The sequence below is a fragment of the Eulemur rufifrons genome, chromosome 15 (assembly GCF_041146395.1).
Source record: "Eulemur rufifrons isolate Redbay chromosome 15, OSU_ERuf_1, whole genome shotgun sequence".
NCBI classification, from domain to species: Eukaryota; Metazoa; Chordata; class Mammalia; order Primates; family Lemuridae; genus Eulemur; species Eulemur rufifrons.
The window spans coordinates 102,216,703-102,231,307 of NC_090997.1; the positions used below are offsets into that span (position 1 = coordinate 102,216,703).

The window sequence follows — 14,605 nt, forward strand, 5'->3', positions numbered from 1 at the left end:
TAGTTTCATAAATTTTTTGGATTAATTTGGTAATATTGTTAGATGTGCACTATAATCCTTTCTCCTGTATTTTCTGAAAGTTGAAGGTTGTACCACTATTATTGATACTAAATTTGATGGTTTCGTTCAGATAGTGACCACCAGTATATTCTCTTTACAATTAGATAAATAACCTTTGGAGTGATACTTTGGTGCCACAGGAATAGTCTACTTCTGAGGCTCTCTCATCTAAAGGTTTTAAGGTCTGTTGACAATCCTTGTCTGAGTCAATTATTTAATTAAGGTTTGCATAATGGTTATTTTCTATCATTTATTCCATATTTACCCTATTGTAAAGAAGAGTTTTTCCTCACCAACATTCCTCACAGGCATGAACCAAAATTCTTTTCTTAAAAAAAAGAAAAATGCAGGGTATGGCTGGGCGCGGTGGCTCATGCCTGTAATCCTAGCACTCTGGGAGGCCGAGGCGGGTGGATCATTTGAGCTCAGGAGTTCAAAACTAGCCTGAGCAAGAGCGAGATCCCGTCTCTACTAAAAATAGAAAGAAATTATATGGACAACTAAAAATATATATAGAAAAAATTAGCTGGGTATGGTAGCGCATGCCTGTAGTCCTAGCTACTCGGGAGGCTGAGGCAGGAGGATCGCTTGAGCCCAGGAGTTTGAGGTTGCTGTGAGCTAGGCTGACGCCATGGCACTCTAGCCTGGGCAACAGAGTGAGACTGTGTCAAAAAACAAAAAAAAACAAAAACAAAAAAACAAACAAACAAAAACAAAGGCAGGGTAAATGCTATTTTCCTTTTAATAGCTAACTTTTAGAGTAATAAATTGGTATAATAGTCACTCCCAATGATGGAAAAATAGTTTTCCTTCCTTTCATTCTCTCTTCTCTATAACTACGGCCATAGATTTTTATTCAGTATTTGCAACCAATTGTAATAATTTCCTTTTGGATGTTAAACTTGCCCTGAATTTGGCCTATGGGAAATTCTTCAAGCTGGCTCCAGTATCTCTGAAATTTACTTTTGAGAGACCGAACACACAAACAGACAATAGCCAGACTATACAGAAAAACAGAATTCTGACTCATTACCTGCAACAACTGGCCCAGGATACCAACCCCTCATCTACGATCATCAGCCCATGAAGCCAACCTGCCATCAACCAGACTTGTAGGAAGTCAGACTACTATCTCTAGCAACAATCCAGGAAGCTAAACAAGAACTTCTATAACAATTAGGTCAAAATGGCCAGGACTTGATTAAAAACTGACCGGTTCCCTAATTTTTGCCGCCACTTCCAACTTATGACCAACCAGAGAAAGTCAAATATGCTCCTCTAACCCAGCACAGAGAACGCCTGCTTCTAGTTAGCTTCCAGCTTCCCCAGGCCAATAGCCTCTAATCAGGGTACACCTGAAGCCTTCCCTTTTCCTACTTCTCTGCTTGCCTTTGAGCCTCTGCCAAGACCTAAGTGACAGTGACTGACTACCTTGCTTTAGTAAGTTCTCAATAAATAGCCTTTTCTTTTCTCATTTGGCTTGTCATGGTTTATTTCCACAACTTATTGAGGTATAATTTACATGCAATAAAATGCATCCACTTTAGTGGGACAGTTTGATGAATTTTGACAAATGTATCCCTGGATAATCATGATACAGAACAAATGGATATACCTGGACAACCATGGTACAGAACATTTCCATCACTCCCAAAAGTTCTCCCATTTTCCTTACCAGTTGATTCCCTCTCTCTTCCCCTCTTAGCCAACTACTGACATGAAGTTTATCACTGTTGGGTTAGTTTTGGTTTTTTCTCCTAAATCCTGCTGACGTAGTCTCATTAGCCTAAGCACTTCCTTTGGATTCAGGCACAACTAAATATCTGACTCATCATGTGTGTACTTTCCTGCCCCAGAACTGGAATCAGCCAATTCTCCAAGGAGCCATGGATCTTTTTAGTGGGAAATGGAATTTAGAAACCAAGATCTGGGTGCCAGGTGTCCTCATTGTTACTATAGGGTGACCAACCATCCTGGTTTACCTGGGACTATTCTATTTTTAACAGTAAAGTCCAACATCCCTGGAAAACCCCTCAGTCCCTGGCAAACTGGGATTATTGGTCACCCTAGTGTTTTGAGGCCCTTTCAGTGCACAGAACTAGAAAATATATTTTAAAAATCATGTTCAAACTGATCTTTCCAATTTAAACTTAATATTACAGGGTTTTTTGTGAACTCCTTTGATCTTGTATTTGTATTTCATTTTCTCTTACACTGAAAGTCTCTGTACATAATACCATTAAAATGCCTGTACATAGTTTCAAAACCACAATAAGATGACCACACATTATAAATCACTGAGTAGAGCTGAAGATTGCTTTGCACTTTTTTCATTCCTAGAATATATAGTTGACATTTGAACAACACAGGTTTGAACTGCACTTAAAACATGTATTTTTTTCAACCAAATGCCAATAAAAAATAAAATATTCAAGGGATACAAACCCATGTATACAAAGGGCCAACTTTTCTTGGTACAGGTGAGTTCCCTAGGGTTGACTGCAGGACTGTGGGACTTGAGTATGTGCAGATTTAGGTATGCAGGAGCAGTCCTGCAACCGATCCTCCACATATAACAAGGGACACCACAGATATAGTACTAGTGTATTGTGTTCAAAAGCCCCAGAAAATAATCCTTTCCTCTGTGTATCTTAGTTAGGTTACAAATTTGACTTACAGTTAAGTTCATTTGTTTCACAATTGAAACGTTGGGGTTTACTTTGTTTCCTTTTTTTAGTTACCTTTTGGCTATGGAAAACTTTTAAAAAGTTCAAAGTCAGAGAAATCTTGCTTCTATCTCTAGCCTCTCCACCCTTTTCCACTACCCTCTGTAGGCAACTATTTTAAGTTCCTAGGATATCCTTCCAATTCCCCTCCTCCCCATAAACATGAGCATACACACGTTTCTGTACCTTGCTTTATTCACTTAATATAAACTGGGACTCATTCCAAAGTAATACATGTAACTATTTTCTGTCTTTTTAATGAGTGCATTGTATTCCATTGTATGGATATACCATTTCTAACCAATTCCCTATTAATAGATATTTCGGTTATTTCCAAACTTTTGCTATGACAAATAGCACTGCAACAAATAACCTTGTACATTGTTTCCATTTGTGGAGGTATACCTTCAAAATAAAGTTAGGTCTAGAATGGAATTGCAAGGTATAAAGATAAATGTATATGTAACTTTGGTACTCCACAGGGCTGAATCATTTTCCCACTCCCATCAGGAAACATAATTTCAATGTGTATTTCCATTATAAGTGAGGTTGAGCATCTTTTTATGTTTAAGGACCACTGCTGGGTTTTTTGTATGTTTGTTTGTTTTCCTGAGAGTCATCTGTTCATGTCCTTCCCCATTTTCCCCTTTGGATTTTGGTCTTTTTCCTTTCAGTTTTTGAGAGTTCCTGTGATATAAGCTGCAAATATTTTTTTGTAGACTGATCTGCTTTACTGGGAATATACTGTACCATAACTCCTTTGACAATCTGGAGTACATATATTTTTGAGACAGAGTCTTGCTTTGTTGCCGGGGCTAGAGTGAGTGCCGTGGCGTCAGCCTAGCTCACAGCAACCTCAAACTCCTGGGCTTAAGCAATCCTACTGCCTCAGCCTCCCAAGTAGCTGAGACTACAGGCATGCACCACCATGCCCAGCTAATTTTTTCTATATATTTTTAGTTGTCCAGCTAATTTCTTTGTATTTTTAGTAGAGAGGGGGGTCTCACTCTTGCTCAGGCTGGTCTCGAACTCCTGACCTCTAGCGATCCACCCGCCTCAACCTCCCAGAGTGCTAGGATTACAGGCGTGAGCCACCGCGCCCAGCCTCTGGAGTATAGTTTAATGCTATCCTCATAAATCACCTTACTCCAGGGCACTTCTTTGAGATAGTTTTGGTAAAGTCAGGTTAAGGGCAGACCAACCAAAAGAGTTACCTGACCCCTCTACTAAGGGTTAAGAAATTGTTTCTCATTTACCAGGTAACACCATCGTTCTCACTCAATGGTCCAGAAGACACAAAGTCTTGCTTAAGGGGGTATATTCGACTTACAGAACTTATTTTATTGGGTTCATTGAAGCTTCACAGGGTTCGCCTTTCTCGTTTCTGAGTTTGCAAGGTGCCCCTAGAGCTGCCGACACAGGCACAACTTCCAACCGCTCGAGAACAATAGCTCCTCGGTTTCCCCTCTAGAGATGTCAAGGGGGAACGAACCAAGTGGCGAGCAGGCTGCACTTCACGACGGAAGAGAAAGCATCGGTGTGTAAGTTCTCAAAATTCACAAAGCGAGGTTCAGCTAACCGTAAGCGTACGCGTACGGCGCGCCCCGCCAACGGCCCTGCTCCTGAGACTGCACCTGGCCCGCCAGCGCGCGGAAGCATCACGGCGGCGCTGAGACCACAGAGCGGCCAATTCCGCGCCGCCTTCGCCCGGATCCCTCCGCCCGAGACCGCACCGCAGCCGCAGGTGGCTCCCTCGAGCGCGTCCGTCCGGCCGCCGCCTTCCCGTGATGCCCCGCGGCTGACCTCCGACGTCGGCGGCCCGCCCCGCCTCTAGGCTGCTTCGTTCCCGCCCCCACCGAGCTTGCTGAGCCCCGGCGGCCGCGGGCCGCTCGCCAGACTCCGGGGAAGGGCCGGGGCGTGCCACGGAAGGGCAGCTGTTCCATTACGCCTCAAGGCCGTGATCGGGTTAGGCCGGCTGCCGCCCTCCCCTCGCCTTTCCTCTCCCGGCCGGGCTGCGGACGAGGGACTGCGGTCGCGTCCGGGAGCGACTCTTCGGTGAGTGGGCCGGAACGCGAACAGCATAGCAGACGGGGCGCAGGAGGCGGGCGGCAGCGGCGGCGGCCGGCGGCCCGTTCGGGCCTGGCGGCGGGGCGGGGCGGGGCGGGGCGGAGCCGGGCAGCGGGGCGGGGCCGGGCGGCCGGGCCTGGTTTCCTCCCTCAGCGCCATTTTGTGGCAGCGCGATCCACAAATAAAGGGGACCGCTGAGGCTTTAGCGAGAGGAGGAGTGCGGCGAGGCCGGCGACGGGGCGAGCGGCGCAGCCTCGGCCTGTGTGACTGGCGGCGCCAGCGCGGCCTCGGTCTGGAGAGGTAGGTGCGGGCCGGCCGGCGGGAGCGGCCGCGCGGGAGACTTCGGGCCTCGGGACTGAGGTTTGGCCGCCCCCGGCCGAGGAAGGAGCGGGCAGGGCCCGAATGGTGACTTGGGCCCCGAGCCGCACCGGCCTCTCGTTAGCGGCTCTGCTTTCTCGCCTGTGGAGACACTTCCGCCGCCCCGAGGCAATTGTACCTTCGTCCTCCATCCGCGGGGCCCGGAGCGAGGCGGGTGCTCTGGCGGCTGCTGACACCGGCCGCTCCCCGGGGCCGCGCGTCCTTTCCCCGCCCGTGCCGCTCCTTCCCATCGCCCTCGGCCCCCTCGAGGACCTGGCGGCACAAACGAGTTCAGCCAGGGAAAAAGGCGCTCGTTCACCAGGTTTCGCGTCACGCAGTAGGTTGGTGCAGCTGTGGTCTCCCGAAGGCTTCCATTTTTAAATGAGTGCGTGCATTCTGAAGGAAAAGAGTGGAAAGATTTCGAGATCTTGGTGAAATTTTTTGTGAAATCGAAGTTTTACTTTGGATCCTTGTGAGAGGCTGTTATTAGATGATTTATTTTATTTTATTTTTTTTTTGAGACAGAGTCTCGCTCTGCTGCCCGGGCTAGAGTGAGTGCCGTGGCGTCAGCCTAGCTCACAGCAACCTCAAACTCCTGGGCTCAAGCGATCCTCCTGCCTCAGCCTCCCGGGTAGCTGGGACTACAGGCATGCACCACCATGCCCGGCTAATTTTTTCTATATATAGTTTTAGTTGTCCAGCTAATTTCTTTGTATTTTTAGTAGAGACGGGGTCTCGCTCTTGCACAGGGTGGTCTCGAACTTCTGACCTCGAGCGATCCTCCGGCCTCGGCCTCCCGGAGTGCTAGGATTACAGGCGTGAGCCACCGGCTCCCGGCTTGTTACTAGATGATTTTTAAAACCGTTTTTCATAAGTCAATGAACACATAGTGGAAAAAGCCCAAACTCTCGTTTTGTTAATGAGGAAAGTCAATTAATTGGCTGTTTAATCTGAAAGGTCTACTTTAAAATCTTAACTAACTTGTCATTTTAAAGTAAAAAAACGATTATTTTGCCCGGTAGAAAAATACTTAAATGAGCATGTACAATTCGTGAGTTGTGTTTGTGCCTGTTTTATCTAGTTTTCAATTTAGTTAATTCCATTGGTTCAGAATATAAGTGAAAGTCATAGGTCTGTCATCGCAAGTTCTCATTTTTAAGTGTCTAATTGAAGTGATGGTTCTCGGATTTTTATTTTAAAATTTGACCATTAAGTTTTCTCCGATAAACATCTTGTAAACATTTAAAACCCCATTAAATATTATGTGCGAAAATTTTTTCAAGATAGCTAAATTTTATTCAGTTCATCCAGTAGCATCTGATTAAGCAAGTTGGTGAAAGATTGCAGTCCACTAGGTGGCTTGTGGTACGATTGAGGTTAAATATTAAGGGTTTGGTTAGGTGTGTTTCTAAGAGTGCTTTTAGGTGTTACAGTATCTTAATCAGATACATAGTTAAGCGATAAGTATCACATACTTTTCAGTGGCAGAACTTTGACACACTTCCAAAATTTCTAAGTCCTAAAGGATGAAAGTAATAATAATAGTGTATCCCAGGCACTGCTGATTTTTACATGGCTCATCTATATCTGGCTTTTCCAATTCAATCTTGAGTCATGTTTGCTGAAAATATTTTTGAGTATCATCAGAAATTAAGCTGATATACATGATATAGAAAATCTGTAGTGGCCATATATGTGCAGGTGAAAGTTGTCACAATTGCATTTGTATAATATGTTACAGCTTTCAAAGTCTCCTATGGTCTTGTATGTATGTAGTATAGAATTCCCTTGAAAATGTTGTTTACTTAGCAATCTTCATCATTATTATATAATGTATTGGTATTATTTGTTTCTTGTCCTTCAAAATTTTATGATAGTCCTTTAGCAAAACAAGACTTAAGATTGTATTTTGGTTTTATTCTTGTTTTTATTTTTAAAATTATTTCCCACTTGTTTGCCTCTAAATATTTTTTTTCTTGTAATTACTAAGCTTAGCACAGAAAAGCGTTTCAATATTCCCACTAAATAGTACACCCCACTGGATATAATATTAAGGTGTTACATCAGACTAGAATTCAGTGCTATAAATAAATGTTTTCCACCTTTGACGGTATTGGTGGAATTTAATCTTTGCTAAATGCACATTGAAATTGTCTTTTACGTTCATACTGTGTACATATTTTATTTGAAAAAACCTCTTATTTGTATAACATTTTTACCATTCAGAAAACGTGGAGATTTGGCGTACTTTGTGAGGCAGGCAAAATTGGTATCCTCTTTTTGCTGACTTGGAAATGCAGCCCAAAGTGTTAAGTGACTTGCTCAAGATCTCACAGAACAGATAGAAGAGTGAAGAAAAGGTGGACTTTCAATTCCTAACCAGTACATTTTTACTACAGTGCCAAGGCTATAATGTCAGATGACTGGTTTTTTTTACGTTCAGTTATGATTTGTCTCAACAACTTTTCTTACTGAAGTTGTGCTGGCTGATGCTTGCCTTTTCACAGAGAACTGAGTTGCCTAACTTAGGATCATAATGTTTGAGCTGGGAAACTGTGGTGATCTGGGATGCTAGGAACCTAGCCAACCTAAACTGAACTCCACGTCCTTAGCTGTTTCTCTGTGTTAAGGCATCAAAAGTAGATAGTGGTTCTCACATTCATTCATTCTTTCTTTCTTTTTTCTTTTTTTTTTTTTTTTTGTTGAGACAGAGTCTCACTCTGTTGCCAGGGCTAGAGTGCTGTGGCGTCAGCCTAGCTCACAGCAACCTCAAACCCCTGGGCTCAAGCAATCCTACTGCCTCAGCCTCCCGAGTAGCTGGGACTATAGGCATGCGCCACCATGCCCGGCTAACTTTTTCTATATATTTTTAGTTGTTCGGTTGATTTGTTTCTATTCTTTAGTAGAGACAGGGTCTTGCTCTTGCTCAGGCTGGTCTCGAACTGCTGACCTCCAGCGATCCTCCCGCCTCGGCCTCTCAGAGTGCTAGGATTACAGGCATGAGCCACTATGCCCAGCCCATCAGCTTAAAGTTAAGGGAATTTCCCAAGTTGGATACCCCATACACCTTGGATGACCTGTGACTCCAAAAGTTGGCTTATGAAGTGCAAACATTTAGATGTTTATCCCTGACTTATATTACAAATTTAGAAATTTATTTAGAAATTTGGATATTCTCTAAGCACCATTTTTTGTGTGTGGTGTTTTGTTTTGTTTGAGACAGGGTCTTATTCTGTCATCCAAGCTACAGTGCAGTGCCTCTGTCATAGTTCTGCTACAACTTCCAACTCCTGAGCTCAAGTCATCCCTTTGCCTCTGCCTTCCAAGTAGCTAGGACTACAGGCATGTCACCATGCCCAGCTTATATTTTTTATTCTTTTTAAGACAAGTCTTGCTGTGTTGCCTAGGCTGGTCTCGAACTCCTTGGCTCAAGCAATCTTTCCGTCTAGACCTCCCAAAGTGCTGAGATTACAGATGTGAGCTACCATGCCCAGCTCTAAGCACCACTTAAGATCTAGTCAACATCAGACTTTTTAAAAAGATAAGAATATAAGTCAATGTTAGAAATTTAGATAACTGCTGTTTAGAATTCTAAATATTGGAAATCAAGAATTCTGCAAGTAGGCTTAAAAACAAAGACAGGAAGATGAAATAATTGTTATCCTCACCCTGTGAATTATCTCTTCAGGTTTTTCAAGAAACACTGATGGAGAGTCTGTATTTTGTTTTGAGACAGTCTCACTCTGTTGCCTGGTCTAGAGTGCAGTGGCGTCATCATAGCTCACTGCAACCTCAAACTCCTGAGCTCAAGTGATCCTCCTGCCTCAGCCTCCCATGTAGCTGGGACTACAGGTACATAGCCAGCTAATTTTTGTATTTTTTGTAGAGAACAGCGTCTTGGCTAAGTTGGTCTCTAGCTCCTGGGCTCAAATGATACTCCTGCCTCAGCTTCCCAAAGTGTTGGGATTACAGACATGAGCCACTGAGCCTAGCCAAGTCTGTGTTTTTGATGTAGAGAAGGAAACTAATAGTTAAGTGCCCATTTTGTGCCAGTCACCATGCTAAAGATTAATGTTTGTCCTCAAAAACAGGGCAACAATTTTGGGCCATGGTTGTAATAATCCTTTTTGAGATTCAGAAATTCTGCCACTTGATTTTATTTTCAAAGTTTGAAACTGTTGTAGAAACCTAAGTTATCAGAACTTTCTTCAAGTGTTTCCTAGTCCTTTAAATACCCTTTAAAAACAGATTAGCAGCATCGCATTCGTTGCTAATTTAAGCTTATGGTTGATTTTATTTTAATGGAGTAAGAATCTGAATACCTATCTATTAAGAGAATAAACAAATAAACCTAGGGAAAGTGCCAGGTTGTAGAAGCATATACCATTGTTCTTTGGTACACGTGGAGGGACTGGTTCCAGGATACTTAAGTCCCGCAGTTGGCCCTGTGGAGCCTGCCCACATACACAAAAAGTTGGCCTTTTGTATATGCAGGTTTCACATCCCATGAATACTGTATTTTCAATCCACATTTGGTTGAAAAAAATCTATGTATAAGTGGACCTGCACAGTTCAGACCATCTTGTAAAAGGGTCAGCTGTAATAAAGTTTATAAGCTGGAATTTAATCTATACTGAATAACATCCATGATACTTAAGTTTTATAACTAAAATTCTACATATGAGTAGGTAGGGTGTCCAGTAACTAGATAACAGGTAGACTACCTAGACTTAGTGGTAAATTTAGCTGTTTTCAAACTGTCACTCATAGAACTCTTATCACAGTATCTGTTATATTATTTTCCATGTTATATTCTCAACATTTTTAGATAATGGTATGATCATCATATTGTCAAAAAGAATTAGATTGGCTTATTTCAATAGGTTTACCTTTAACTGAAGCAAATTCATTTATGCATACTTTGATTTAACGTATGTTTGCCTACTATATAGTAGGCACTGGGGCATCAGCAGTGAATGAAACAATTCTTACTTTATAATTGTGGGAAACAGATAAGTATATGTAAGTATATAAAATGACAGGTTATGATAAGAGATTCGAAGAAAAATAAAGGCCGACATGAAAGGATGGCAGGGGATGGGCATGTGCTATTTTGAATGAGATGAGAAGCCTTTAACCAGAACAGCGGCATGTAGATATACGCACTTACCTACTGGTTAAATACATACAGTTCAAATGGCTAAAATTATCTTGTAGGGTTTCTTTTTGTTGTTGTTAATTAAAAAGATTATTCATATTTAGCTCTGGATAAATGGGAAATTCCAAGGAAATGCTAGACTTGATGTTTTTGGTTCTAAGACTTTGCAGTCTAATGGAGTGAATGTACATTAAAGTCATGCTAAAACAGAAGCAGTTAAACCTGTGGAGGTAAACATGGTGAGGGGTTCCCAAGTGATTGGAATGACTGCTACCAGATTAGGGTGGTCACTAAGCATCTTTCTATAACTGCAGCAGAGATTATAACTGGGCAACAAGGGTCATACAGTAGGCAAGGACCAATTTAAGTTAAAAAAATATACATTTTATATTGTAGAAATATGTTTATGTCTTCATAGAACTGAGTGAGTTAATGAAACAAATTATATACAGTCAGCTCAGAAACAAATGATATACTCAGATTTTTGTCTGTTTACCACATCTCATGAGATTATTGTAAGAATTAAGCCAGTGGCTGGGCACAGTAGCTCATGCCTGTAATCCTAGCACTCTGGGAGGCCAAGGTGGGAGGATTGCTTGAGGTCAGGAATTCTAAGTCAGCCTGAGCAAGAGTGAGACCCCGTATCTACTAAAAATGGGGGGGGGGGGAGGTATGGGAAGATGATCTCCTTTTAAGGAATCTTAAGTATTCACTAAAAAATGAAGTAGCTTTTAAAAACTCAGTTTAACAAATGTTTTGGTCAAATAAAATGAAGTAGCTTTTAAAAACTCAGTTTAACAAATGTTTTGGTCAAATTTCTGGTAGTTTAGAATTTGTAATAACTATGAGTAAATAAACTGTATAGTTTTTTTTGTGGTTTTTTTTTTGTTGAAACAAAGTCTTGCTCTGTCACCCAGGCTATGGTGCAGTGATGTCATCATAGCTCACTGCAACCTCAAACTCCTGGGCTCAAGGGATCCCCTCAAGTATCGAGGACTACAGGCATGCACCATCACACCTGGCTAATTTTTCTGTTTTTTATAGGGACAGGTGTTTCACTCTTGCTCAGGCTGGTCTTGAACTTCTGGTCTCAAGCAATCCTCACGCCTCAGCCTCTCAAAGTGCTAGGATTACAGCGTGAGCCACTGTGTCTGGCCTGTAAAGAAATATTTTAAAATGTAAGGGAACATTCGTGAATATGGTATTAGAAATAATACCTAGGAATAACTAAATTAGCCTTTGTCTTTGTTAAATTTGAATATTAGGAAGTGTTTTCAGTATAAGAACTCATTTCTTAATTTGTGTAGATTATATTATTATTCCAAAAACAACTTAGATGTTTTTAAAAAATAATACTGGTACCCAAAACTCTAATTCAGTTATTTTAGTCTTCATGGAATTTTCATACAGAGATTTTATGGTTATCAGGTTAGCTGTTCCTATTATATACGTTTTTTTTGTTTTCCCGACTTCATGTTTTAATGCATTGTTTAAGGTATGTTTGTTACAGGTTTCTCTTTTTGCTTTTTTTGTGGTGTGTGAAGTTGTGGCATAATAAAAAATAGCTGCTATTAGCATTCATTCAAAAAGACAGTGTAAAAAATTGTTCTCTACTTGAGTTCATCAACCCACCTTTTGTAATAGGGTTAAGTGAATTTTGTATAAGATTATATAAAGAAGCTAATTTTGAGGTACAGATTATTCTGTGGAATAAAATTAAGTAATGTAGGAATGTTTTTGTTAAAGTGTAAAAATATATATATTTTTAAAATATATAATACATACAGACCATTGGACAGTTACCATGACACTGATAGATTCTACCTTACTATAAAAACATACTGATGTAAAAGGAAAGACTTAGAAACTGATGTAACCCTTCTTACATGGTAAAAATGTAATGAGAAATTATATTTCTCTTGACCCTTTATGGCAACATCAAAAAGATTCAAATGTTCAACTTTTTACAAGGCAATTTTTAAAAATTACCTAAGAACTATAATAATGGATGTTAAAAGTTTCTTTAAGAAAAAAAAAGTAATGATTTAACCGTAATTCAGTTTGTTAATAAATTGCTTTGAAAGAGCCAGTGGTTTTTGTTCTTACCTTAACTGGAAGTAAATCAATTGAAACTCTTTTCCCCAACCCCTTTTTTAGGATTCAAGATGACCAACGAAGAACCTCTTCCCAAAAAGGTATGTTTTTTTTTCCTTAAGTAGTTTTAAGCACTTCCTCTTTTTTTTTTTTATATATATACTATTGGAATTATCTGTGTTATTTGCTTGTTTTTCACCCCCTTGCCTTTGTAACAATAATAGCTTTAGGAGTGTGCAATGTGCTAGATACTGTATCTTATATATAGTGTATTTCTAGAATATTTTCAGCTTTTGGTAAACTTTTGTTATAATGATATTTCCATGATTTCCTCTTAGCCTTTATTATATGACTATTTCCAGCTACATATATACAAATAATGTCAAAAGTCGGGGATATAGCTCAGTGGTAGAGCATTTGACTGCAAATAATGTCAAAACAGGAGATTACAAATTCCTATAAGTATATTATTTCTTTTTTTCCTAATTTAAATACCTTTGGTTATAATTTAAAACCATTTTTTATTTTTCATGAAAAGATTACAGCTAGTTTTTAAATTCTACCGTTTCCTCTGAAGTTTTATGTCAATTTCCCCCTGTTCTATAGTTTCTTCCTTAATTGAGTTTAGTCACTGTTACACAGTGTGTGTTACAAAGGAAGTAACATAGTTTCTAGGAGGAATTTGTGAATCAGTTGCGAAAGCAGGATATGTGCTTACTAAACTGAATATTTAAGTGAAGAATTTAGATAATACATTTCGAAATTTCTGTCTTAGTTTTGGGGTCAAATTATTCGTGAAATGAATATAAAGGATTGTACTGTGCATTGGTAATCTGAGAATTACTGTGTGCTTTCTCTATTTGTCTTTTTTTTTTTTTTTTTTTTTCTGTTAGTCTTTTAATATATTCTGCTATAGTGGTTCCCCCTCTTCAATGTTATAATCTTTAACGTAATAGTAATACTATTTTACAGGTTAATATTACAATTTGAAACATTTTTTTAAGAGTCTTGAGGGAAAAATAAAGCCTTAATTTTATACTAAAGTAGGAGAGGAACCTCACTGTTACAGTCTTCATTTGGTATCGGGAATACACTTGATATTTCTCAATTTATAAAGCAATTTCAGCTTATGTCCCATTTCTTTATAACTTCCTTATTTGCAAATGTAGATTCACAGGAAGTTGCAAAGAAATGTACTGGGAGGTTCTGTGTACCATTTACTGAGCCTCTTTCAGTGTTAACATCTTGTATAACTAATTTTCAAACATCTTGAATAATAATATAAAAACTGGGAAATTGTCATTGGTACAATCCACAGAGCTTATTCAGATTTTGTCAGTTATACATGCACTCTGTGTATGTGTGTATGTAGCTCTGTACAATTTTATTATGTGTAGCTTTCTGTAACTACCACCAGTCAAGATCCATATCTGAGCCCCACTACAAGGCTTCCTTGTGTTACTCTTTTATAGCCACATTTGCCCACTCTCTGTCTATCCCTAAACCCTGGCAACCACTGATCTGTTCTTCATTTCTGTAATTGTTATTTCAGAGTGTCGTATAAATGAAAGCGTGTAATATGTATAATTTTGAAAATTCTTTCCACTCAGCATAATTTCCTTAAGGTTTATCCATATTGTTTCATGTCTGTTTCTTTTTATTGCTGCACAATATTCCATGGTGTTGATGTAGTATAGTTTACTCATTCATCTATTCTAAATAAAGCTCCTTGGACATTCATTTTCATTTCTTTGGGATACATGCTTGAGTGTAACTGCTAGGTCCTGTGGCACATCGGATTTTGATTTTAAAAGGAACTCTCAGAGTGGCAATGCCCTTTTATATTCTTCCAAGTAGTGTATGAAAGTTCAATTTCTCTGAATCTTCACTAGCATTTGGTGTTGCCACTAATTCTTACTATTTTAGCCATTCTAATCAGTGTATAATACCTCATTGGGGTTTTAATTTGCATTTCCCTAATGATGATGCCCATTGTTAAGATACCAGATAGTTCACCTTTTTAAAACTTCTTTGCAATAAAATTTTTTTTTTAAAAATGATAATTTGGGCCGGGCGCGGTGGCTCACGCCTGTAATCCTAGCACTCTGGGAGGCCGAGGCGGGTGGATCGCTCGAGGTCAGGA

At 40.1% G+C, this 14,605-nt stretch overlaps 1 protein-coding gene across 6 annotated transcripts in view; it reads left to right on the top strand.

Moving 5' to 3' along the window:
- The first annotated feature begins 4,113 nt into the window (after positions 1-4,113).
- The window catches only part of WTAP (WT1 associated protein), a 28,573-nt gene continuing 18,081 nt past the window's right edge, over positions 4,114-14,605 (top strand). For 2 of the 6 annotated variants that reach the window (XM_069487998.1, XM_069488002.1), the window contains exons 1-2: positions 4,114-4,841; positions 12,526-12,563. In XM_069487998.1, the coding sequence (XP_069344099.1) occupies positions 12,534-12,563 (30 nt within the window). In that variant the 5' untranslated portion in view covers positions 4,114-4,841; positions 12,526-12,533. Of the gene's footprint in view, positions 4,842-5,011; positions 5,154-8,935; positions 9,063-11,524; positions 11,547-12,525; positions 12,564-14,605 lie in introns of those variants that run through there. The other 4 variants (XM_069487997.1, XM_069488001.1, XM_069487999.1 and 1 more) reach the window with 3 other exon arrangements.